This window comes from Chroicocephalus ridibundus, chromosome 4, assembly GCF_963924245.1.
Source record: "Chroicocephalus ridibundus chromosome 4, bChrRid1.1, whole genome shotgun sequence".
Lineage (NCBI taxonomy): Eukaryota > Metazoa > Chordata > Aves > Charadriiformes > Laridae > Chroicocephalus > Chroicocephalus ridibundus.
Window position 1 is genome coordinate 28,058,551 of NC_086287.1, and position 25,502 is coordinate 28,084,052.

The 25,502-nt window shown below is 45.1% G+C and overlaps 2 protein-coding genes across 6 annotated transcripts in view; one reads left to right on the plus strand and one right to left on the minus strand.

Moving 5' to 3' along the window:
* Positions 1–394: 394 nt before the first annotated feature.
* GSTZ1 (glutathione S-transferase zeta 1) lies at positions 395–9,768 on the minus strand. Of its 3 annotated transcripts, none has more exons than XM_063333520.1 (9): positions 9,634–9,768; positions 6,425–6,476; positions 5,707–5,774; positions 4,818–4,898; positions 4,214–4,339; positions 3,618–3,693; positions 2,695–2,747; positions 1,435–1,484; positions 395–794 (listed from the first exon to the last, which is right to left on the minus strand). In XM_063333520.1, exons 1-9 carry the CDS (start codon positions 9,652–9,654, stop codon positions 668–670), a joined length of 654 nt encoding a protein of 217 aa, XP_063189590.1. In that variant the 5' UTR covers positions 9,655–9,768; the 3' UTR covers positions 395–667. The 3 variants fall into 3 exon arrangements, with proteins under 3 accessions (XP_063189590.1, XP_063189592.1, XP_063189591.1); XM_063333522.1 differs by having other exon boundaries at positions 2,695–2,791; XM_063333521.1 differs by lacking the exon at positions 9,634–9,768 and adding an exon at positions 7,029–7,169.
* Positions 9,122–25,502, plus strand: part of POMT2 (protein O-mannosyltransferase 2) — a 30,307-nt gene continuing 13,926 nt past the window's right edge. For 2 of the 3 annotated variants that reach the window (XR_010070845.1, XM_063333512.1), the window contains exons 1-12: positions 9,736–10,017; positions 10,650–10,734; positions 11,541–11,645; positions 12,793–12,901; positions 13,763–13,871; positions 15,281–15,440; positions 18,032–18,138; positions 19,123–19,205; positions 20,319–20,428; positions 22,493–22,559; positions 23,418–23,490; positions 24,976–25,054. Coding sequence is in view for 2 of the 3 variants with exons in the window: in XM_063333512.1 (XP_063189582.1) it covers positions 9,809–10,017; positions 10,650–10,734; positions 11,541–11,645; positions 12,793–12,901; positions 13,763–13,871; positions 15,281–15,440; positions 18,032–18,138; positions 19,123–19,205; positions 20,319–20,428; positions 22,493–22,559; positions 23,418–23,490; positions 24,976–25,054 (1,296 nt within the window). In the remaining variant the exon portion in view is untranslated. Of the gene's footprint in view, positions 9,206–9,735; positions 10,018–10,649; positions 10,735–11,540; positions 11,646–12,792; positions 12,902–13,762; positions 13,872–15,280; positions 15,441–18,031; positions 18,139–19,122; positions 19,206–20,318; positions 20,429–22,492; positions 22,560–23,417; positions 23,491–24,975; positions 25,055–25,502 lie in introns of those variants that run through there. The other variant, XM_063333514.1, reaches the window with a different exon arrangement.

Here is a 25,502-nt window from a genome sequence, read left to right on the forward strand (position 1 = left end):
AAGACTGCTGTTAAACATAAGGAAGAGGTACAAATCAGCTGTCCCAGGTAGTAATTCTCTTGTCATTGCAAGGGGTGGCAAAATTGCTGACTGTTGGCTCCTGTAAGACCTATGGGACCCAACAAGGATCGGGATTAAGCTGTCTTCTGTCAGAGACCAGCTCTTGCTGGTTATACTCATGGCAGTAATGATTGTACCATAGCTCTGAGGCAGCTGCAAGGACATGCAGGCCTGCCAGGTTAGTAGTGCACTGTGTACACTGGTTCCCTGATGCCCTTTCTGTAGGTGGTAGAAAGAAGAAACCCAACTGTGGGGAGTCTGGAATGGGCTCAATACCTCACAGTTGTTTGTGGCCACATTCCCCAACCCAAAGCCATACAAAGGGGGCTTCTGATACTTATGGATGCTTCTGCTTTAATCTGCTTCATGGAGATACATCGGATAGGAAGAAAACCCAACATAGCCAGAAGTAGCTGCAAGCTTTCTAGCACAGGTATAGCTCCTGTAAGTCATCCAGGCTACTTCCAGGTCCTCCGTCCTTCTTTCCATCCAATTGAAAATGAGACAATAGTACCAGGGCTTCCTGCTGGCACTGAAGTCCTGCTCAAGATGCAGCTGTTGTCCTCTTTGACACTCCAACTTACTTGATTTAATGAGTAGAAGGGCTTCAAGCTCGCAGCTCTGCAGGAGTATCTGGCTGCCGGGATGGGTGGCTTAGTTTGAATGCTTCTAACTCCAGAAGAGCTTTGTTTATTCTGGTTATCGTGGGATATGGACCCATATCCACTTTGAATCTGTAACAGGAAAAAGAATTTGTGAGGTACTCTTGAGTAAGACAGCCAGTGCAGCAGTAAGCAGAAGGGTAGAGCCATGTGCTGTGCCTGCCCAGTATGGGAGAATCTCACAGGCTGGGGCACTTTTGCATTAAGAGAAAAAATTCATCTTCGTAGGCTTGAAAACAAATGCTAGAGGAAAGGTTAGTTAGTTCTTCTGTCTTCACTAGGCTTTTACATAGTGTGCAGCACAGGGTAAGAAGGCACTATGCTTTTCCTGGGAATCGTGCAGCCACTACTTGCATAGGTTTAAGGCTTTCAACAAATATAGTCAGATTAATATTTTCTCCCTGTGTGCAGTGTAAATACAGGGCAAACAGAGAGAGGATGTGGAGTGCGGGCAACCTTAGCTTTTCTAAGGACACAGAGCAGGCTTCCTTCGGGGACCTCTGAGATCCTAGCTCCTTAATTCCAAGAGCTTTGAAAAGAGACAGTATTTATGATACAGGAAAATTCATGCAGAGAAAAATCCATAACTGAATAGGGCAGGCAGGAGGGATGCTTTCCTAACAGGCACAAGGAGCAGCAGAAGGTAAGCTCTGACAGCCCAGCACAAGGAGTAGGTATCCTTGAAGAGCACCTAAAGTTTAGCCTTAATTACCTTTCAGCATTGAAAACTTGAGGCACCAAGCAGAGATCAGCCATGGAAACCTGCAAATGTAGTGAAGAAAAAGGTGTCTGAGTAATTCAGAACCTGTCCCATCACGCTTCACTGTCGTGGCAGGCTTTGACAGCAGGGTAGAAATTATTTTACCAGCCAGTACAGAGGAGTTGTCACAACAATCCCATTCTTTAATCCAGCACAATTAATACGACAACAGAACAAGGAAAGGACTTCATAGGCGTCACTAACAGAAGCAGCCATCAGCCTTAGGGAGCTCCACCGTGACCTCAAGGATACAGTGCTTCTATGGCAACTGCTTCTGAGCAAACAAGCCTGCTGGCAAGCTGCACAGGGAGGCGATGGAGGGAGGGGAAAAAATGAGTAAATTTTGCTTGTTTGCATTGCAGGAATATCAAGCAGCTCCTGCCAATGTCAAGACCTGATATGCGATAGGGCTTTTGCACATAGGCTCAGGGACTTGCAATCTGAGAAGAAGACTCAAGGACAATACAGCTGTCTGCTTATCTGCATGGAGGCAGCTGTCCCCACCCCGCTCCCCAGGTCACAAAGCTCTGGGTGCCTTTAAGAGCACACATTATTCTCCAAGATCTCATAACCAGCCTTTGCCCACCAAGGACTCCAGTTCCATAAGGCTCCTCCTACTAGACAATCCTCTGCATCACAGGATATTGCAGGAGCCTTCCTTTTTGTCAGGCTTTTATAGGAAAGATCTGATTGTCCTCCAAACAGGACTGCTAAATGGAAGAGGCCTAAGTGGCCTCTGGCTTGGTAAGGGTCAGAACAGCTTGTGTGTGAGCTCTCTGAAATCTGTCCACGTTAACACTGGACAAACAGAGCAGAAAAATACAATACAATCTGGTTAAAGGTTACACAGAGCAAAGAACTGAACCTGTGTTTCTTGAGCCAAGTTTTTCCCCTACTTTGAATTCCAAATCTCTTAAAGACAAAATATATAAAATCTGTTTCCGCAGCCAGATCCTAGATACAGCTGCAGAGTCTGGCTATCAGCAGGTTACAGGCAGGGACAAGTAAACATCTCTGTAACTATTTGCAAGTCAGTAGTGGCTTAAGTAGGATCCATGCAGCCTTTTTGCTTATTTTGAAGGCACCACATGTAACTCCTGGCACAGGATGGGGTTCTGCTGTGTCTCAACAACTGATTTCCTTTCCTATTTTATGGAATATACTGGGGTTTTCAGTTCTCTAATGCTACACAACGCTCTCTCAGATACTTACTTCATCCCCCACGCAGTAGCGTCCAGCAGTGTGCTGCAGAGTCTGCTCCAGTGCTGCCAAGAGAGGTAGTACGCTGGAGTCAGGCATTGGAAACTCACTTGAAAGGGACACCAAAGACCTTTTAGATTGGGAATTATGAACAAGTGCATTTTGACCCTGAGAAAAAGGAGCAATTTGGGACAGAACCTAGAAGGAACAGAAGTCTTACAGTAGTATAGTTATGGGGGTCTTTAGGGTCCTTCACCATTTGGGACCCAGGGTGATTTCAGCTGCTTCAGGCAATGCACCTGAAATAGTAAGAGGACAATGTACAGATATGTGAGTGAGGAGGGGAAAAATACAAAGGTTTGGTCAGTTTGTGTCTGTCCAGAAGTGAAGATGGGCCTGCTATTCCAGCACATGGGGGAAAGGGTTTTGAGGAAATGAAAAGCACCCTGTTTCTCACAGGGAGGTAAAGAAATACTCTGTTACTTGTTAGATCCTGTGGGAGTTTGCCATCTGTCTTTATCTGCCAGATATCTTTTGTCTGGTTACAAAAGCGTATAAATATAGATTGATAGAACTTTAATGCAAAAGGCAGTAGTTTGGGATCAGCTGGGTGGAAAGGAAGAGTGCTGTCAGCCCTTATGCTTCAGGGTGAATCAACTGCTGTGGTGTACAGGATGGCCCCAGGCTTCCCCTCTTCCATGCGCAGCAGTGGAAGCGCCCCGTGGACAGCATCTTTCCTCAAGACCCTGGAGACCTAGCAGTTCTGGACAAGGGACTCTGGGCAGGAAGAGCACTGTCTCTGCCTGCAGGGCAGGACCCCAGCACACCAGCCTAGGGAGATCTGTTGTTCTCCTTGAAGAGGAAAATAGGACCCCAGTGGTGCAGCATTTTGAAAGGTCAGCCGAAGTACTGATCATTTTGGATGTGGGACGCACCTTGAAAGCCAGATGAGATGCAGTTCTGAGCCCATTCTGTTTTTTTCTCCCCCATTTGTTTCAGGACACTCAGGTTCTGCAAAGGCAAGCAATCTCCAGGTTAGATTGACTGCTGCTGGCTGGAACTTGCCCACTGTCTCACCCAGTGGAGGGGAGGCGAGATGAGGAGTTGCCAAGCCTGAACCTCCAGCCTGAGTTCAGCCAGCTGGGTCAGCCCTGACCTCACCCTCACCGAATCACATACCCTGCTGTATCTCTCCCTTGGGACTGTCCTTCTATAACTGCTGCCAGGGTATTTCTTTGCCTCTACCCTATTGGTTGTTCAGTTGTCTTCTTCCTAAAACACCCTAGGCCCAGCAGTGAAACCATATGGGTTCAGCTGTTTCTGTAAAAAAACCTTGGTGTGCTATAGGTTTTTCTTTGTAAGAAATACTGTGGTGTTGTCATTAGCAGATCAGGCAGAGGCTAACACACAGTCTTAAGGTCTGCCGCTCTATTGGCTTGCATCAGTTTAAAGAGACTGAGCTTTTCAGAGATACAGACTCCTGGAAATCCATCCTAGTTTTCTCATTTGCATGGATATGACAAGGCAATACCTGGAGTGGCTGAATGCCAGAGACAATGAGATCAGCGATCATTCTGACTTGGGCTCTCTTCTTTGGATCTTGGGGCAGGAGCCTGGGGTTAGGACGGGTGTCTTCTAGGTAATGAATTATGGCTAGCTGTAATGAACAAAGAGGTAAGGGGAGGTTATTGGAGAGCCAAGGAAAAGTTCACATCCTGAACACTTGGGAAAGGGGAGCTAATCCAAGAGCATACAACAGCTTTTGAATGAAGTTTGTTACCAATCCAACCAACAGAATATCCCCTTCAATATCTGCTTGGGACATTGTTGTCATTGAGCCCAGCTGTAATTTCAGGCAAACCCTGGCACAGCCTTCTAAGTCAGATGACAAACTGCTCAGTGAAAGGTGGAGTTACCACCCAAAGCTGAATTGTGCTTAAATCCTTGAGAGCAGTTTCACGGCAGAGATTATAAACTATTTCTGCCCTCAAGTGAGATTGTTTATCACAAATGCCGTCTCTTTTCCAATGCACAGATGAGAGCTCTGGGGGAAAAGATGGGGCAAAGCCATCCCCTCCAGACTGGGCAGCAGGCTGCAGTGAATGGTTAACAGGGATGTTAACCTGGTAACTCACCGACTGAGAAAGGGTGATGCCATCAATTTTCAAGGCTGGGACTTGCTGCATTGGATTCATTGCCTTGAATTCAGCAGAAAACTGTGGAAACAAACCTGAGATTACTGCAACAATAAATTATTCTTCCTTGTTTTCTTCCCCTAGAACCGAGTTACCAAATTATTATTTTTTTTTGGCTTTTCCCTCTACCTCAGTACTAATATTTGCAGTAAGTTATGCTATACTATAAGCCTACAGCAAGCTCACACTGGGGCTCAGGAATCACTGCATCCAGGGCCAGACTGCCTTACCTGTTGATAAACCATCACTACAAAGCCTGCGATGGATGGTACTGCAGCAGTGTCGTTATTACTGTTCTAGTTCTCCAACTCCGTCTTAGCTCATACTGGCACATCAAGCCGGTGGTAGTACTAGGTGCACAATTCCCTGCTACGGTCCCCTGAATAAGTTCTCAGTGCAGATCTCTTCTGGTAACCCACCCCTTTGACAGGCCCTTTGCAGACCCTTGCTATATCATTTAGCATCTTTTGGACACATGTCCCCTGCCACGCACTATGGTGCTAATTGTATGAGGTCAAGTTTGTGCTTAAATTGCAGTGCAGCTTCCCTAAAGTCTGTGTACCAGATATGTTCGGTTATATCATGCTAAGCAGGAGCAAAAGATCTTCAGCCTTATGAAATTCAGTCGCAGATGTTTAAGAGAGGAGAAAAACCTTTAGTCTCCTGCAGTCATTTTGTCCCTGTCTTGCATGCCAAGGAACAGTGCTGAAAGCGGAGTCGTGAGGAATTCAGTGACTTTGCCTTTGAACTTTCTAGTGCTAATCCTAATTCTCCGAATTATCCCCAAATTCATTACCCCTGGAGAGAGCAACGGTAGCTGTATCCTTACCTGCTGCCCGCCATCCTTCAGGAGGTTCACTGGCACCACGTCATAGGAAATCCCTTTGAGAGCCAATGCTAGGGAGAGCAGAGTGTACAGCTTCAGACAGGCACACTGAGACCAGTTTCATTGGTAATGGGCTCAGGGAAATGTTACCATCTCCATTTGAAAAAAGGAATGGCTTTAAAACCAGAAAAGACCCTATCCCTCAAGAAAGGCAGCCTGAGTCCGCTGAGAAGATAGCGTTCTGGCAAATGAAGGACGAAAGCACTAAAGATCAGTCCTGGCAACACCACTGCATTATTCAAAATAAGGGGGACCTGGGCTCAACTGCAAATCCTTGCTTAAGACTGTCTCAGTCCAAGTAGGGACCATTCCCAGCCCTGCTTAGCTCTCCAGGCCTGGGCAAAGCAGAGCCTGAGGCAGTATCAGCATGAAAACGGAGTGTAGAGCGCTTCTAGATAATGCGGAAGAGCCATCTGCATCGTGTTAACTTTACAAAAGGAGTAATTCCTTCTAACTAGCTGCAGGCTGAGTGAAGCCCTCCTGTCTATTCCTCTCCCTTGCACCTGCTCCAGGTAGGCTGTGCTGTTCCCTTTCCTCCCATTGCAGAGAAGGGCAGGGAAATGCCTCACTGTTCCAGAATCATGTTTGCTGATCTCTCTCTTAATGAGTCACTGATTAATTTGGTTAGTGAAAGGGAGGATACTGCAACACTGGTTCTTACCGATTCTCACTCTCCAAGAGCAGGAACTTCGGAAATAGCTGTAAAGTATCGTCTGAGAAGAGAAAGACAAATAAAGTGGTCATATGGTGGGAATCTTACAGCACCAGAGTACTGTAAGGAGAACAATGCATGAACAGAAGGCACTTCAGGAACTGTTAAGACAGGGCAGAGCAAGGTTTGGGGGAGAGAGGGCTCCTTTCTGAAAGTGACTGTTCCTGGTTTGGGTATACAGGTGGTGTCACTGTCTTTCATGCTAGTCCTCTGAATATTTAGCTGCAGCTGATGTTTCCAGCGATGCACAAGTGACCTTAAGATTATCCCCTGCAAAGCTTTCCTCTTTGTCCCTATTGGATGTTGCTAACTTTTACCCCATCTTGGATTTTTTAAGCAAATTCCCCACTGATTACGCCAAGCACCTGCATTGGCTATTTGTGTGGTATGAAATGGCTTTTTCAGGCACGCAGAGCCGGGCCAGGCCTCTTTCCAAATGAGAAGAGCTACTGCTGTTCCACATGAATGCCAAGAGGGCAGACAGCTCTTCTTTACCTGAACTCCAGCACCGAGGCAGCTTTCACAGACCCTTCCACCCCGTCCAAGCTCTCACCTTTTCAGATGCCATGGTCAGTGTTTGGAATCTGCTCCAGGAAAGAAAGACAACCTCTTCACTTTCCCTTTTAACTCAGCTGGGATGGGGGAAGGCTTCTCTCCTAAAGCCAATAAGAAAAGGACTATGCCCCCAGATTTGTGCCCAGGGCATGAAAACCAGCCAGTCAGATTCAATCCTGAGCAACCGTGCACGTGTGCGGTGCTGCAGCCCCAGCGCCGATATCAGAACCATTAACCAGCTTTGAGGTTGGAAGCACGTTTAGGAACCATCCTTATTTCCCTAGCTTTTTGTCCAGAAATAAATTAAGATAGCTAGAGAGCCTGTCAGGCTCTCAGCGCTTGCCAATGCAGAAAGATAGCCCTGGGGAACGAAGCAAGGAAACTGAAGCCATGTGCAGAATTTGTGTTTCACTAGGGAAACACTGCCCGCTCCCCAAACAGGGGCTGCCTTTGCGGGGAGGTCCCTCAGGGTACCCCATAGCCCTCGTCCCGCCAGTATCAGCTGGTGCGGAGGGTTTTCTACGTTGCACGCCTGGGAGAGGCTGCTACTCTGCTCCCAGGACAAGTTTGTGCAAAATACGAAGCTTGGGGGTTTTTTGTATGTTACGTTCTTTTGTTCCCACAGAGGAAATTGGTATTCACGCATGTCTCTAAATAAACCCGTACTTTTGTCTCTCCTTACTTCCATAGATCCCATGGCATGCCAGGGGTCTCTCTGTGTCTCCACTCTCCCAAAACACATAGAAATTACACCAGAGGCTGACAATATGGTAGAAAAAAGCAGGGATTTGCTCACTGACACACAATCTGTCAACAGAAAACCAGAGAGACCCCGAGGATCTCTGTGCTCTAGTCCTCTTTGTAAACTCAATGCTTCTCTTACTTTACTTCTCACTTTAAATGAGGTATGCATTTGGTTAAATTGCTCTAGTCAAAGTTTACTGGAGAAATGGTTTCTAAGCAAGGAGGGAAGTGATGGCAGTATTGCCAACACTTTTGTAGACAAAGTATTTACTGATTTTCTTAAATTCTCTGCTTGTGGAATCAGGGCATTAGAAATCTCAGCTATGCTTTTTTTTTTCAAATGCCTAGCCCGCTGGGTTGCAGGCAAAGTAACAGAAACTATGACTTCAAAAGGGCACATAGAGCATTCATAACATACTATTTTTACTTGTTTTTTTTTTTTTTTCCAGGGACCTTGCTGTTGATTTTTTGGCTCAGAAATTCTTGTCCTTCACCACATCTGTTTTGGACTCTGGCCTCTCAGCTGGCAGTGACATTTCTCCTGATCCTCTCTACAGTTCTTTGTTGTTTTTGCAGCCTGCACTATCATTTGTAATAAATTGCGCTAAGCTAATTGCTTCGCTCTATAATTTCAAGGCCCCAGGGGATTTTACCAAAAGGAGAGTGGAAAACAACCCATCCCTCAGCTGGGAACTGTCTCCAGAGACTGGGGCCTGGAGTGATCTCTTAAGTTCAGGCTGTTTTGCTCCCAGCGTCAGGGAAGATCACAGGCAAAACAATCAGCTAAGTAAAGACCGGAGACAGCAGGGATGTTTTGTCCTCAGTGGACAGGTCCCAGAATGACATTGTATCTAGTTTTCCTAGGACTAACAGCTGAACATGGGCCAGGGGAGTAGCTGGGAAGCACTGCCTCCATTTACAGCCCCGCAGGGTACAATCCCCATGAGCTGCAGGTTGGACTGGTTGGAGCTGCGAGGATAGCAGGAGGACAAAATTTGCTTCATGTCTACTGAGATTTCAGGTTTGGTTCAGTTGTCATTGCTAGCGTCGGTGGTGCACTGAGGAAAGTTTGGGCTTAAATCCCAATCTAGAGTAAAAATCCGGGAAACACATTTCACTGTTTAGGAAGATGGAAGACACATCCCAAACTTTGTGTGTTGAGCCCTGAGGTATCCAAGCCCGTCCGCTTCAGTATGGTCTCCTCTGGATACCACCTCCTTCCAGGCTATATTCAGGAGGCACTTGGAAAGGCAAAGTCTTGTCCCTGCTTTCCGGAGACCCATCGCTCCAAACAGCCTGCACGCACAGACTGACGCGGAGCAGCCGCCCGTGTGGGACATGAGAGAGAAACCTGCTCCTCGGAGGCTCGCAGAGGTGAAACCGTGGTGTCTGAAAGGCACCGCTTGTATTCTGCTGGCTTGAAACGTAAAGGTATAAGCAGAAGGCGCAGGTTTGCTCCTAAATGCTCAGTATCTCTGCAGCAGGTATTGGTGTTAACAGCTCACATGGACAACACCACCACTGCTTTGAAAGGCGTTCGTTTTATTTAGCATGGGGGCAAATTCCTTGTTCTCCACTGAGACGGAGACGTGGGTGCAGGCCGGGGCAGACGAAATCGGTACGAGGCGCCGTGCCCGGGGCTGCAGCCTTCTCGGTAACCACCGTCCGGGCCTTCTCGCGGAGCCCGGGGCGCCAGAAGCTGATTTAGGCCGCGATCCCAGCCAGCTGCCGAGGCGGGCGGCGAAGCCCGCGCCATCACCGCTCGCTCCCTCCAGCTCTGGCACGGCCATCACCCCCCGCTCCCCTCCCGCCCGGCGGGGACGCTCTGCGGGGAGAGCGGGGATCCAAGCCCCGCGTACCTTGGCCGCGGCAGAGCTCATCCCGCGCCGCGAACCTCCGCGGGAGCTGCGGTGTCACAGCTCCGTCCCGGTCTCGGTCGTCCCCTCCTCTCAGGGCCGGCCGGCCGCCGCCCCGGCAGGACTGCATCTCCCAGCGTGCCCCGCGCCCCGCCCGCCCCGGCCTCCGCCTCCCAGGATGCGCCGCGCCCGCCTCAGCGGTGGAGCCCCGCGGATGCCGGTGGCGGGGGGCGGCCAGGCCGAGCCGGGCCAGCGGGAATCCCGCCGCCTGCCGGGGGGGTCGGTCCGCTCCGCCACCCTTCCGGCTCGCCCGGCGGCGCTGGCCCTCGTCACCTTCCTCAGCTTCGCCTCCCGCTTCCACCGCCTGCCGGAGCCGCCGCACGTCTGGTAGGGGCCGGGGGCAGGCCTGTGCCCTGGGGGCGGCGGGCCCGGCCCGAGCCCCTGGTTGTGGGTGGGAGTCCGCCTCCTCCCAGGAGGACCCTGCCGTTGTCCCCGAGGAGCGCGCCCGAACTCCCCGCCTGCGGCCCGTTCTCAGTCACCCGCCCGCCCCTGCCTTGCCCGGCTGGGAGGGATCCGTGTGTGTCCCAGGCAGGATCTAGGATGGGATCCTGGCGGTGAGGGACACGGGGAAGCGGTGCGCTCTCTGCCCAGCTCCCGCCCCTGCTCTCACTGCGGCTCTCAGAACGTGTTGCAGAGCAGGGAGGCATTTTTTAAGGATCTGTGGGTTGCAGGCTCACTTTTTAGCATCTCTTAAGCCCAACCTGGAATCAGAAGGGCAGGCTATAGACTTTGGAGTGTTAATGTCAAACTCTTTGAAAAGGACCATGCTTAGAATGGCTGAAGCACTCTCCATGATTACCCAGCGCGTTTAATGCATTGTCTCATACAGAATGTATGGCACTAACCCTCTACATGATGAAAAGCATGAGTAAAGAGACCTACATAGATTTTTTTTTTACTGTCTTCATCAGTACAGCTGGTTGTTTAGTGGTTTGGTTATTTTATTTTTTTTTTTCCAGTTGGGATGAAACTCATTTTGGGAAGATGGGAAGTTACTACATAAATCGGACCTTCTTCTTTGATGTCCACCCCCCTTTGGGGAAGGTAAACTGCTCTTCTGTTAAGCGTTTTAGAATACATGGGAGTGGGACAACAAAAGTCTTCCCCATCCTTCTGGCTGAAGGATGTGATGGACACCAACACCTTTCCTAACTGTTGTTACCATCGTGGTAATTTTTGTTCTCTACCCAGAGCCTCAGCTAGCATCTTTTTTTATTTATGAAAATGCTTTGAATATGTGAAAGGAAAACAGTATTGCATCTTGGGTACTTGAAAGGCTCGACATTAAAAAATGAACATGGCACTTACATGTTTTGGAGGAGATGTTTAATAAAAGACTACAGTTTAAAGGAACCAAGCAGTTCCTGATAGTAAATAAGACTCCTACCACAAAGGACCCTGAAAGCCTTCACATGCTATTCTGTAATCACAGAACTTGTACTAGCAACTGTGTGCAGTGTCAATGAAGACACTGCCTCAGAAAGATTATCTTCCTTTCAGGCTGAGTTCCCTTAAACTATGGGAAGAGGGAGCTATGGGAGAATCTACAGAGACAGAATTCTCTCTGCTAAGTCTCACACCTGTTATTTCTCTTGAGCTTGCAGTTGTCCTTATAGTCAGCAGCCAAAGTCCTTTTGATCACTTCTGATTTTGCCTCTAGACAAAGGGCAATATGTATGCATATCAATTCTGTACATAAACTCTTGTTTGGATTATATATCTGAATTTAGTAGTTATCCTCTGGATCAGACTTAGCTTCTATAAAAATCTTACTTGCTGCTGGCTTGGATACAGATGCTGCTTTCTCCAATGTGATTTCCCTGACCTGTTTTTTCACCTTTCCTCTTCAGATGCTGATTGGACTTGCTGGCTACCTTAGTGGATATGATGGTACGTTTCCTTTCCAAAAGCCAGGGGACAGATATGAGCAGCACAACTACGTGGGAATGAGAGGGGTAAGGCGCTACAGGCTAGTATCAAGCTGGCTGGCGCTCCCATGCTTTTCACTATACAGTGTTATGTCATAAGAACAGCTCTCCCGGATCAGATCAGAGGTCCGTTTAGCCTTGCGCCTTGTCTTTAAGCTCCTTAGAAAAGTGTTATTGGTTGTATTGCAGATAAGTCTTAATATCTGGCTGTGAGAGGCCAGGTGAGAAAGTAGGGTGATTATTGAGGCCAACCCTTGCTGCTAATTAGTGGGACTACACTCATGAGTGGGACAGATACTTTGCCTGTTCTGCAAAGGGAACATTGCTGAGCTTGGGCTCCTGCTCACTCCATTGTGCCTGGCTGCTCTGGTGGAGAGCCAAGGATGTCAAAAAGCCAGGATCATTCCCTGCCACTTGCAGTTTGCTACCACCAGTGACAGTGAGCTGATGGAGCGGGGGCAGGGGCGGAATTACTATTCAGAGTAGTATTCTATCTGAAACCCTGTCTGTACTGCTCTCCAGGAAGACCAAGAGCCATAAAACTGACAGCAGATAACACGAGCCAAAAAAAACCCCAACAGTGCCCAATTGCTAGTACCTAGAAAGAAGGGTAAAAACTGGGAAGGTGTATTTTCTTGGTTTACTTTTCAGGCCTCCAGCAATTTGTGGGTCTAGATTTCCCTAAGCCAAAGGTGGGAGAAGTGCTAGAACCAGCATTGAAGAGAACAAATCTTGTTGTGATGCTGCTTTGTTTTATTTTGATTTCTGTTCTTCTTCCAACTATCCTCAGTCTCATTTATGTAGGGGAGGTGATACTGATCTGCTAAAGATGTAAGGTACAGGTACATTTTGTTCTTGGGTTTCGTATTCTGATATCTTGTTAAAAGAAGTTGAGTACAGTGGATGTGTAGCGCACCTGCTTGACATATCTTTTTATGAATATCTGACGTAGTCTAGCAAGAGAATGACCGTCTGTTGTTACTGACACCTCTAGAGACAGAACAGAGTAAGCAGCTGTCCTTCTCTGAACAGTATCTTTGCTCATTTGGCTTTTGTCTGATGTTCTTAGTGAGTCAGTTCAGCTACTGCGACACCTCCTGTTGTTGGTATGTGGATGTGGGTGCATGTTCACCGTGGGGAGCGTTATAACTTCTCCCGTGATCTTTTCCTGCAGTTCTGTGCATTCCTTGGCTCCTGCCTGGTTCCCTTTGCCTACCTCACAGTATTGGAACTGTCAAAGTCACTGCCAGCAGCCTTACTCACAGCTTTCATCCTTATTTTTGGTAGGTATTCCTGCTACAGCAAAATTGAGCAGTTTAATTGTTCAGAGAATTTAATTTCTGTATTAGCGTGTGTTACCTAGCCAGGGGATATTTGGGTTAATGAGAGAGATTCCCAAAAAACAAAGTAATTCTGCTTTATATATATGAGGCTTTTTAATTAGTGGTCCCCTAGAGAATTTTACAGTCTTGTTTAGTTGATAGGTACTTCTGTTATAACCATGACTGCAGTGTTGGACTACATTTCACCTCAATTTTAAAAATTTTTCTAAGATGGATGGTCAGGAATGATTTTGCTCACTAGTGAAATATTGATGTCTCCCATATCAATTACAGAGGTGTTTAACAGCCCACTGCATTACTGTGGAGGAGCTCACAGTAAGAAATTAATAAAGTTCCTTGTTGAATTGAGCCAAGTGGAGAAATTAACATTGCAAATGAAGTTACCCAAATTGAGGTTTTGTGAGGACACATAGATATTGAGGCATGGAGACTTAAAATATCCAAGTCATGTTAATTTTTTATAGGTAACACCTGAAAGATGACTTCTCCCGTAGCATCCTCTGGCACCATGCTGCTGCCTTAGTAGGTAGATCATTGCTGTCTGTAACGCCCTCCATCTGAGTATCTCAGCAGCACCTCCCAAATGGTGTTTCACAGATACTGTTGTAATGCCTGGTTTTTGTGAGTTTTTTTTTTTCATTTGGTACGCAAGTGGAAGTTGAAATGTTCTGATCTGCTCTTGTTTCTAAAATTTTCCTTGTTCCCTTTGTCTTGACTACACTGAGGAAACTGGCTTCCTGCAATTTTAGATACACTTTGGAACCGCAAGCCTTTTTGACACTGTTGTGTGACTGTTTGCAGATACAGGCTGTATTACTTTGTCGCAATATATTCTGCTGGACCCCATTCTGATGTTCTTCCTCATGGGAGCTGTTCTGAGTATGGTGAAATGTAACAGCTGTGCGGATAGGTAAGATAAAGATGATGATATTGTTAAACTATAGATACTCAACTTCCACACAGATAAAGTACTAGAACATATCTACCACTTGGTAGTTTGGGTGAATGGCTGAGATCAGATTGTTTCAGGAAATTTGTAGATGAAAATGGCTCATGGTAGGGGAGAGAAAATTTTATTATAAGGATTTGTGAAACTAGGGAGAAAGTATCGTGGCTGGCGTAAACCAGGAGAGAGACTTAAATAGATTGTTTTAGCATGAAAGGAAATTTCAGCAGAAATAGTGTTTATGGGACTGCAGATCTTGACAATGAAGGTTACGGCTTTTTAAAACTTGACAAGCAAGCAAGCTAGTATGGGCTGTTGTAGGTCAGAGGAGGAGGAATGAAGGGTGGTTGGAGCCTGTTCAAGGCTTTGCTCCTTAATGGCAAAAATATTAATTTGTTATCTCGAACCAGTCACTTTGGCTGGAGAAACACAGCTTATCTGTGACTTTGATCATGTAAGCACTTATAAAATCCTGGTAATTGAGGTAAATAGTGTAATTTGTTGGGTTTAGAGAAATTGGTACCAAAAATTTGAGAGAAATGTGGCCAAGGTGTTACTGAATAAAGCAGTTAAGTTGCTCAGGGTATTTGCTGTAGACCCTTCCAGAGGGGGATGGTGATTTATAGGCGTTTGAATATTCTCATCTACAGCGCACACCCCAGGCAATGCACGCGCTAAGTTATAGGGCAGTATTTGATCAGCCAAAATTAAAATTAAAAGCCAGCTCTAGCTATTGTGTTGCTTAGTGGGTCACAGGGATTTTGTCTAGCCAAAATACAAGCGTCAAGGCATCAGGAGTCAGTCAGAAAAGGGGTTTTAGTTCTGCTATCATCTTTTCTCGTCTTTTCTCTGTGGTTCAATTTTAGTTTAGTTTGTAATTTTTTTGCTTTTTGCTGCAGCTTTTGTTTGTGCCTTGGGTAGGTATTTTCCACTATGGCCTTTCTGCTTTATGAAAAGTAGCTGCTAATTGTCCGTTCTCCCCCATGTCGTTAGCATTCTGAGAGATGTAAGTTTGCATTTTATGGGGCAAAAGTCTGGTTTCTATCTTCAGACCTTCCATGTGTGGGACTTTCTTCGCACTAGTATTTCAGCTTATACCTGGTGTCTATGTTCCCTTCCTTAAAAGGAAGACCTATGGCTGCCCATGCTTAAGTGTTGGGACCTCTTGCATCAGGGTTATCCTTGAATCATTCGAAAATTAATGAAAACAATTACATTTGTATTCCTCATTGGCTCCTGAGAAGATGATGGAATGTAAGGTGGAATGGAATGTAATTTTGTGGGGTAGCCGATTTGCTCTTTGTTTTCCAGATCGCAGATACCCATTCAAGTAGCCATCGTTTATACACTGACCTGTTCCATCTGTCCTGCAGGCCGTTTTCTGCCTCGTGGTGGTTCTGGCTGAGTCTGACTGGCGTGAACCTTGCTGGAGCAATGGGGGTAAAGTTTGTTGGCCTTTTTGTCGTCCTCTTGGTTGGCCTGAACACAATCTATGACCTATGGGACTTGCTGGGGGACCTCAGCTTGTCACTGGTGAGTGTCAAAAACTTTTCTTTACATTAAGGGTTTCTTTGTTTCGTTTTGCTTTCTTTTGCTGTTGTAATTCTCCTAGTTATTGTCAACCGTGGAACTAGCTGAACAGTGATACTCTGTTTGTAGCAAACAGGGGCATCTGAGGTGGATGATGATGATTAAAGGTGAAGGTTATAATGGAAAAACTATTGCCATATGTTTAAAAAAAACCCATATGTGTCAGCGGGATATAATGTCATAAGAGCAGAGCAAAAAGGTTGTTGCTTTTTCTTGAGAGAAACTATTACCTTTCCAGTTGGATGAATTTTATTTCCGTCTAGGTTAAAAATGCTCATTGGGGATGGCCGTACAATGGCCCAAAACAAGATGTTGTCCAACACTGTTACATGACCTTCTGAGGAGTATGAGCTACCTGGCAGACAGGCATGTCTTGCAGCACCCAGTTTGCATAAGCAGCGCAAGCTCAGGCTCTCTTTGTGAGAGTAGGGGGGCGCAGGCCGCATAGCAGTAGCATGCTATAGTCCATCATGAGTCATGGGCATGCTCTGCAACTTGGAGTCTCTGTAGCGAGTCCTGAGGGCGACAACCTGCTCAATTTTGCACATGTTTTGTTCTTACAGGCTCTAAGAAATTTGCTAGTGTGTTTAGGTGGCCTGTTTTAATATGTTGCCTTTTATATTTGGGGCCTGTGAAATCTAATATTTGGAGAAATACCTTGTTGTACCCTTTGCTGTGTTGCAACCAGCGGGAAAATAAATTCTTCAAGCGCATCTTTTAAAAGGTGTTTAGTTCTCCTCTTGTCTCAGCCTCTTCTGAAGCTTGAAAATTCTATATCTTTCATTTACTGTTTTTGTCCTGTTTGTCTCAAAAACAGTGGGGGCTTGGGGGGACTTTTTCCATTCCTGCTGTGTGATTTGTTTTCTCTGATTAATGTGAATCAATATGGGCTGCAAAGATGCAATGTTCCAGCTCCAGAGAAACACTTCTTGAGCAAAGTCAGTTAATTGCATTTGAAATGGAACAAATCCATCATGTCTAAGCTTTCTGCCAGTAGACAGCTGCACAGTGATTTCATTTGAGCTGCTGGCAGCAAAGGCAGCAAGCCCCTGAGTGTTAGAATATGTAAAGAAATTTACTCCAGAAGGTAGATGCTTTCTGAATAACTAACTATTTGGCAACCTTGGTGTTTGAGAAGAGGGGGAAAAAAAAAAAAACACAAGTGAGGATTAAACCCGTGAATAACTTATCTCTGCATTTGTTAGGAAACTAATCATGATTTCTAGAATTCTCAGCTTATCTTGGTCCACTGTTCTGGTTTGCTCGATGCTGTCCTTCATGTACATTTTCTTTTTTGACTTTGCATTGAAGTCTGTAGTTAAAAGAAAACCTTTTCACAAAGACTGAGGCATCTTGTGGTCATTCTGAGTAGGGAACTGGAGATTAGTTCATATGCCTCTCTGCTGCATAAATTTGATTATGTACCATCAATCAGCATTTTTCCCAGTGCCCAGTGGTGTTCTGCTCAAGTACTTGAGCTGAGCAACTGTTTCCTTTGTTGCCTTCAGTAAGTTCTTAGTTTTGTAACGTGTTCATCTCTTTTTCCATTACTTCTGAAATCTTTGGATCTGTTATTAAGGGATGAAGGATGATTAGCTTAATGATTTTATGATAAGTACCACATAAAAAAATATGCAAGATGGCAAGTACATCTGCCTTCGTCTGCTTTGAAGTTAGGTATGGACATTTAGCAAACAATTTTTGCTATTTAAGGTGTTTTCTTCTCCCACAGCTGTTTATTACCCACCCTGTATTTTAGATTACTTGCTCTGCTACCAGCAGTGTCAGTAGGACGTGAATATGTAATTGCATTTTGGGTGTCTGTGTACAAACCACCTTTCGAAGGGTTTTAAATAAAATGCTCTGCTCTTGTGCTGAGGCAGCTAGAAACACCGGTTTTGCTGCTGACTTTTTTGTAACTTCTGGCTGAGGAGCAGAAACAGAAGTTGGAGTGTGAGAGCATCCTTGCTAAGTGAGCTGGTTTCTGTGAATGCAACATATCTAGGTCCCCAAGAAGTCCTTATTGCAGTCATATTTGCATAGGGAAACTTGTTGGGAGAATTGTATCTAGTAACTTGTGCCCTCATGTCTTCATTTTCCCTTTTGCTTAGCTTTGACAGTTACTATTCTGGAAGACATCTCCTTGCTGTGATTTTGTGTCAAGATGTGTACCACTGATAAACGAGTTATGGTCCTTGCTTTCAAAGTATTGTCAATTGCAGCTGCCCAACCTTCTTTGCCAAAGTTAGGTACGCCCAAGATTTTTGAAAGTTAAACCCTCCTATTGCCTGTTTTTGTCTTCCTCCCAAGACCCTGAAATTTCAAGGTACCCTGGGTCCAGCTTTTGGAGATGCACAACAAGGTCTGCCTAAGCTTTTATTGCTCCCTAGGCCTTTTTGAGGTAATTTTGCGCCCTGCTGGGCTTGCTTGCGTGGTAGGCTTCTGCTGTAGGACCACTGCTCAGAGTCCTGTGAGGTAAAGAGTGGAGATATTCCTGCAGCTGCACTGTTTGATCCAGGTTGTGTTTGTTACAGGTCATGTTTGGGAAGCATTTACTGGCTCGTGTACTCTGCCTCATCCTGCTCCCGCTTGTACTCTACATGGCTATGTTTGCTGTTCATTTTACAGTATTAAATAAAAGGTATTTCATAATGTTTTCTCCAGAAAGAGTAATTTGTTTTTGCTTTGAATTAAAGGCTATTGATTATGAATTGCTTCATTTTCAGTGTCAGAAGCGCAGTCACAAGCTGTGTCTTTGTTAATTCCCTTCCCAGACTCCTACATTGTTTTTAGAAAAAGGCTCTGGCCAAGCTGGCAGTGAAACTGAGTTTGAGCTTAAGACTTTCTGAAATGCCAAGCAAGTATCTTAACCAAACTCTCTGTCTCGGTTTTTTTCCCCTCCTCTCTTTCCTGGACCTGAAAATGTCTCAACTCCATTCTTTTTATTTTTGTTTTTGTAATTAAAAAAGACAAAAAAGACATTGCATTCCTGAAAAATGTTTTGGCTGTGATTAAAAAAAAAGAAAAAAAAAAAAAAAAGTCTGAATGCACCCTGAGGGAGGACTCTTCCCTGAATGCCTGCAACCAAGGGACGCTTTTGATGTGGAAAGAGCACAACAACTAGCAAAATGGCCAAGTAATGTTTTTCCATATGCCAGCATGAAGAGATGAGGTGAATAAGCATTTCATCAGAAAAAAAGACTGTAAAATTAAATCTGTTATTTTTCAGTTTAAGCCAACTGGTCTTGCCACTACCCTCTTAGCAGAAATGACACTTAAAGAGGCACAGAGAGAGGCTTTGTTATATTTAACCTGGCAGTGGGTCAATGTATTTGCCATAAGAACACCTCCAAAGGTAGTTGATGGTGCTTTGTGCAGTGTCAGTGCCTATATTTTTGTGACCTCAAGTCCTTGCAGCTCTGGACAATTTTCTGCAAGACTGTTTGCTATGATTCACAACATTAGAGGTGTGTGCATCTAGGGGAACTGCAGTCATTCTTCTCCTGATGCCATGTCTGGTTTTATCTTTTTCCTTTTGTAAAAACAATTTGGTAATGCATGATAGAGCTTTGTATGCCTGTTTTGCCGGACTTTGAAATGTCCCATTCTTTGTTCTCTTTTCTAGTGGTCCTGGGGATGGTTTCTTCAGTTCAGCATTTCAGTCCCAGCTGATTGGGAACAATCTTCATAATGTCTCCGTTCCAGAGTGTGAGTGTCCAAAGGAATAAACCACTCTGAGTGTTGTCAATGTTTATGGGGGTTTAAATAAAAACAGCATCTCCTGTGAGTCAGTGCAGGACAGTGCAGATTATGCCTTCGTGGTCAGATCCATGTTCTTCCTCTGTGCAGATATATTGACAGAAAAGAAGGCTGAAAATAACACCATGTTTAGTGCAAGGTCACTAGCTGTTTCATCATATTCCTTCTAGAGGGAGAGATGCCATTTTGAGGGATTTGACAGTTTTGTGTACATTCATCTTTGTATTTTTTGTCCTTTATGTTGCTTGAGACAACAAAAAGAGATTTACCCTGTTCACCTTAGGTTTGTAGGTGGTCAAATGCAGGATTTGTTTCCAAAATATTTGTAAATGAAAACTATCAACTTCGTTGTGACACAGCATGCCCCCGATTCAGCTGTATTGTATTCAGGCATGCATATGAATTTAGGGGAAAGATGGCTCTGTGGTCGTTCAGGTTGGCTAGGCACTACCGAGGCTTTAATGTGATTTAGCTTTTCGATTACATCAGCTTTTCTCTGGCTGTTCCCTGCTCCAGAGCTGCTAACTGGGGTAAAGCATCAAGTCCATTCTCCAAGACTGTGTTCTCCCACTTGTGTTGGGAGGCTATGAAGGAAGGTGTCTGAAGCCAGGGTGTCAGCTCCCCTATCTGATAGCTGAGCTTGTCTCCCTTCCCTCTTGCATTGCTGTAGGGGTTGGGTGATGGAGTGCTTCAAAGTAGTCACATGATTTTCAAACTTGATCATGTTTTAATTTGACCATATAGTCTTATGGAAAGCTATCTCAAACATCTCATTATTGAAATTACACACAAAGGAACTAGTACTTCTGTTTATGTTAAAAGTAGGTGGGACAATTTTAAGTGTTTCAGACAAATGTTATGTAACAATTTTACTGAATCGTGGTTGGGGATGGAAGATAAGCTTGCAATGAGCTGTGTGTAGTAATGTGTCAAGCAGGAATTGAGCTTTCATCTGAACAATGCAAGAGAATGCATGGCTAATTGGAGCACTGCAGACTAGCTGGGGGAAATATTTGTAGGAGAGCTGCCTTATGCCTTTTTTCCACCTTCCTTCCCTTGTAGACTTGGCTTACGGGTCTGTGGTCACAATGAAGAACCTTCGGATGGCAGGGGGATACCTTCACTCCCACTGGCACCTCTACCCGGAGGGCGTGGGGGCTCGCCAGCAGCAGGTTAGTGTACAGCAGTAGTAGTGCCTCTGATTACAACCATCGACTCGCTTCCATTGCACTTAGCATTAGGTGCTGTTGTGACAGGAGCTGTGTATTTACTCAACATCTGTTACCCTCTCAGTGCCACAGCTGTGCACTTGGCGTGGAAGTCTGAGTAAAAAGGATGCTTGAAGAGGGCAGAGAGTTGACTTACAGTAACAAGGCTTCACTCTAATAGCAAGACCACGCTCCGTGGATGGAGGCCAAGAGGACTTAAAAATAATTTTCCATAGTAAAGTACTGTTATTACCTCAAGGAAGGCTGTAGAACTTATGTTTAAAACAAATACATTACTTTATCTTATAGGTTTCATTGCTGTGTTTTAAAAGCAACAGAATAGGGCTGCTGTGTGTTGTTTTCACTCCTGCCACTGGCCTCTGTGACCTTACAGGAATTACTCTCCCTTTGTACCTTGCTTTCCTCATCTGTCACCAAAGAATTTCTAAGATTTTGCTCATTAAATTAGATATCTGTACATTCGTAAGCTAGCCATAATTAAACTGTCTGAACTCCCTAAGGGTTTTTGATTAAATGATTAAGCAATAAGTAAAAATCAGAAATCATGTAACTATCGCTAATTAAGTAGTACAAAAATTAAGTGAATTTCTTATTTTTGTCATCATCAAGCTTCACAAATCTTTTCAGCTTCTGCAGTTTTCCCAAGATGTATTTTGCAGTTTGCATGTTAGCGTCTAAAAATGGTTCTGAGCTCCTTCAAAGAAAGTTGCCAGAGAAAAATAAGTGCTTGTTTTTAACTCCCTTCAGTCTGTGTGGTGAGGAAGAAGTTTTCAGAAATGAAAACTTGTCTCAATCTTCTTTTCCTGCTTTTATTCCCAACCACAACTTCTAATACTCTCATGTGACATTGTTGATTACCGTAGATGGAAATGTCACACCAAAACTGTCTCAAGGATAGGCAAAATTCAAGTACACAGCATGCTTTATGACACTAAAAGCAGGGAAAGGGGATTTGGAGAGGACACTGATGGGAGTTTCCTTGAGGGTAAGTGGGAAAGGATGGAGATTCCCTCCCTGTGCTCCCTGCTCTGGAGTTAGGATGAGTGTAGGGGGATGGGACAGTTTGAGGGCTGTGGAGAAGGGAAAGGAATTTAGAACTTGGAGGAGGTTTAGGGAGGAAAAGATGGAGGCAGTGATCTCTCTGCCTCCTTTCCCTTCCTCTCCTGATTATATACCTAAAGGTACAAGGTTCCACCTCCAGCTCTCCATTTTTCCCCACCCTCAGACACTTCTGTAAGTTCTGCCTCTCACCCACCCTCCGGGCCATCTGTTTCCACCTGAGTGGGAGGCACAGATCTGGGACCAGTCTAGGGTGCCACAGAGCAGGGCTTGCTGCTGCTGGAAGAGGAGAGTAAACAGAGTGGGTACAGTTTCTCATGCTGTTTGGGAAGGTTGCCCTCACAGCAGCACCCTGGGGCCAGGTGGTCTCCCCTGCCCATGGTAGGGGGGAGGTAGGAGCAGTTACACTGTATGAGTCTGAGCAGGCCGGTAAGGATTAGCTGGGTAGCATGTGCAGCTTTAACAGTGGATCCCTGAATCCTTCTTAACTTGCCTGGATCTTTTGGCAGAAGCGTTATGGTTGTCACAGGCAGCCTGTTGTCTTAAATCTCTACTGGTGATGACTGTACGTAAAGCCATCTCCTGGTTCTGGTACTGGTCAGGGATTATTCAAAAAGTTCAGGTTTGGATATCCTGTTGTAGAAGGAGCCTCTGAAGTAGGGTGAGAGGAGGTTGAGCCATATGGTTGGAGGCTGTTACTCATGATGCATGTGAACTGTCATTAAGTGTAGTGCTTCTGAGTGTACGGGCTGTATGCTGAATAAAAGGTGTCATCTGGGTTAAGGAGTGGCCAGCAGCTGACTTTGCAGGGGGTGCTAACGTAAAAGCCATCCCAGGGTTTCTATGTTATTGGTGCATTCATTTGGGACTTCGATTTGCTGGTGAATGTGTGTCTGCTATCACCAGCTTTTCTCTTGCTTGGTAAAATAATTTATCCTGTGCTTTCAGGTCACTGCCTACTTACATAAAGATTTGAATAACCTGTGGATTATAAAGAAACATGATTCGGATACAGGTAACAAATACCAGTAAAATGCCTTTTATAACTTCTGCTTCAGATTTTCGCTTAAATATTCCCTCCAGGGCAAAGCATCCTTCCTGTGTATGAAGGGAGGAGGAAGAACAAGGGGAATCTGTTTGTGTCTCCTGTGTTTTTGTTTTTTCTCTAGATTGTACAGCTGATGTAAATAAGCTTTTCTCAGCTGAAGGTTGCATTGACAACTTTTCAGCTGGGTTAGGGCTGCAAATAACAGAGAGGAACCTAATCTGAACTCAGTATTTTGTGGAATTTATTACTGTGGCTATGGGTGTGGGGGGAGTTGGGTCCTGGTACGTCCTGATACATTGTGCTCATGTGACTTGCATGGATGTTTGCTTGTGACAAGATAGAGTACTGGATGTGAAGGTCTATGGTTTGTACATACATCTGTTGTTTTAGAATATCATATAGTGTAGCTGAGGCATGTTTGGCAGTTTCCTTTCTTCACCTGCAGCATGTGTATATAAAAATTAACAAGAGCTGTCTAAACAACAAAAAAATTCGAATAACCTAGATACAACAAAATTATGATCAGTTTTTCAAGAGTCATTTTACAGTTCATGAAATAAAAAAAAAAAAAAGTAGTTTTGGTGTTCAGTTAGCCTGACCAGGCGTCCCCCTTATTTAAGGGCAGCATGTGCTGCTTGGGGCCACGTTCTTTGGCGTAGCCCTCAGGGCTGGTCTTTAATCTCGAGCAGTGGTTTACCACCAGGCTTAGAGTCGACACAGATTAGTTTGCCGTGTGTTGTCTGCTTGAGGCATGAGCATTCCCAAGAAACTAAGACCCTGATATGTTTGTCAGTGCATTGATATGATTAGTTTGCCTTCCTTCAGCAGATCTGTCAGACCCCTCGAGCCGTGTGGAGTTCGTGAGGCATGGAGATATTATTCGTCTGGAACATAAAGAGTAAGGATGATTTCTGGCATTCCAAGAGATGGCATGATTGAATAGAATTGCTGGGAGATTTGTCCTGCTGGAGACCATGTTTTTAGGCCAGCACAAGTGGGCTGTGTGATATAGGCTGTATATCTGTGTTTCCAGTGTGGAGTTTGTGGAGTTTTTCTTCATTAGAAATACGTACCTAAGCAGCAGAGGGATTCGTTCGTCTGTGTGAGGTGGAATATTAAGGGTAACTCCTCTGCAAAGAAGCAATTTCAAAACCCTCATTCTGTTGCTTGTCCCCACTCTAGGACAATTTTTCTAGGCAAATTGTGTGGCTTTTTTGTCAGCGTACTGCAAGTCTCCTGTTCCTATATGCATAGGCAGTATCCACCTACTGAAGTTCTCAACAGCACTGAGATCACACAGCAGTGAAACACCTAATGAAAATGTTGGCTGGTGCCATCCCTCTTTGTATGGAATACCTGAGAGGGAGCAGGGGAACCCTAGTGACTTGATATTTAATCTTCATCTAAGCCTAATGTCACTGTGCCACAATGCTCAGTGCTGTCACAGCTTTGATTTCTTAACAGAAGCTCTAAACTTGTGAGCCTGGAAATCGTGTCATATTGCGTTCGATACTGCATGTTCACAAATCATTGCTGAGGTTTCCAAAATTATTTTAACGTTTAAAAAAAAAAAGCCTTGAATTTTGGGGTTTACTATCAAATGTGTGATAATGAAGGTGATAAAATCTTGATTAGGCAGTGCTGGTTAGGTCTTGATTAGGTCTCTGGAATGGGGGGGTGAAACTGTGGTGTTGCGGGAAAGGTCCGGCAGATGGCTCCCGTCTCCTTGCGAAGGAACCACATCCAGTGTGGGCAGAGGGTTTCTGTGCAGACCAGGCCGGGCTAGATGCAGCTGTATTGTTGGCGGGGTGGTTCATTGTCTGATTTACTATTAAGGACTGACCAGGATATGGCCAGGTTTTTCTGGTTGCCCCAGCTAGCAGTCCCTGCTAGGGTGGGAGGCTGCTTGTCTGCGCTGTCTACAGCTGGTGCTAATGGGGGCCACAGATCCTGCCCTCAGTAAATCCGTGCCTGGCTAAATGGTACAATCTTTCCCCTCAAAAGCAAAATTGATAACCAAGAGAGGTCGGGGCCTTGCTTTGCTTCTTGCAAGAGCAGGACTGTTGGTCCCACCATTAAAAAACAAAACCAACAATCTCTTTCCCACTTGGAGGTGGTGGATTGTAGCTTGAGGGTCAGATTTATTCACAATGTCCTCCTTTCCCAGCAGCTGCCCAGCGTGGCATAAGCTCTGAGTTGCATGGTAAGACACGGCAGTTTCTGTGGCCCCCGTCACTGTTAAGGCTGCATCCTGCCCTGCCCTTGGCTGGAATTGAGCGATCAAAGCGCTGGCAACTCTCTGAATGGGTCAGACCAAAGTTGTTATCACAAATTGACTGAGACATAAAATCAAAGCAAGGTTTGACTTTTAATTTCATTTCAGAACTTCTAGAAATCTTCACAGTCACCAGCATAAGGCTCCCCTGACAAGGAAGCATTTTCAGGTCACTGGCTATGGAATAGTAAGTGAATGGCAAGATAAAACAAAAGCTCCTTCTTTTGGGCAGAGTTCATACCATGCCAAGGGGATCTATTCTTGCTTTTTTAGTTTGTTAGCCAAGGTGATGGGTGTGCATCTACCATAGTGGAGGAAAAATTGATTTAGTATGAAATAGACCTTAAATATGAGATAATCTATTTAATGTGAACACAAACAAGAAAATAACTTAAGCTTTTACTGCCAGTCTAGCTTTGGCAGCGTTCAATTCCAGAAATGCCAAACTGAGCAACCTGGAAGTTGCTCTGACAAGTATTATTTTATGTATTTGGCCTTGTCACATAGACAAGTGCCTTTTTTTGACAGAATGATGACAGAATTTTGAATCACTAAAACGAAATCTGCTTTGAGGGCTGAATTTCCAAATGCAAGGGGCTGTTGCCTGAACCCTTTTTGTGAAGCATCCAAGTTAT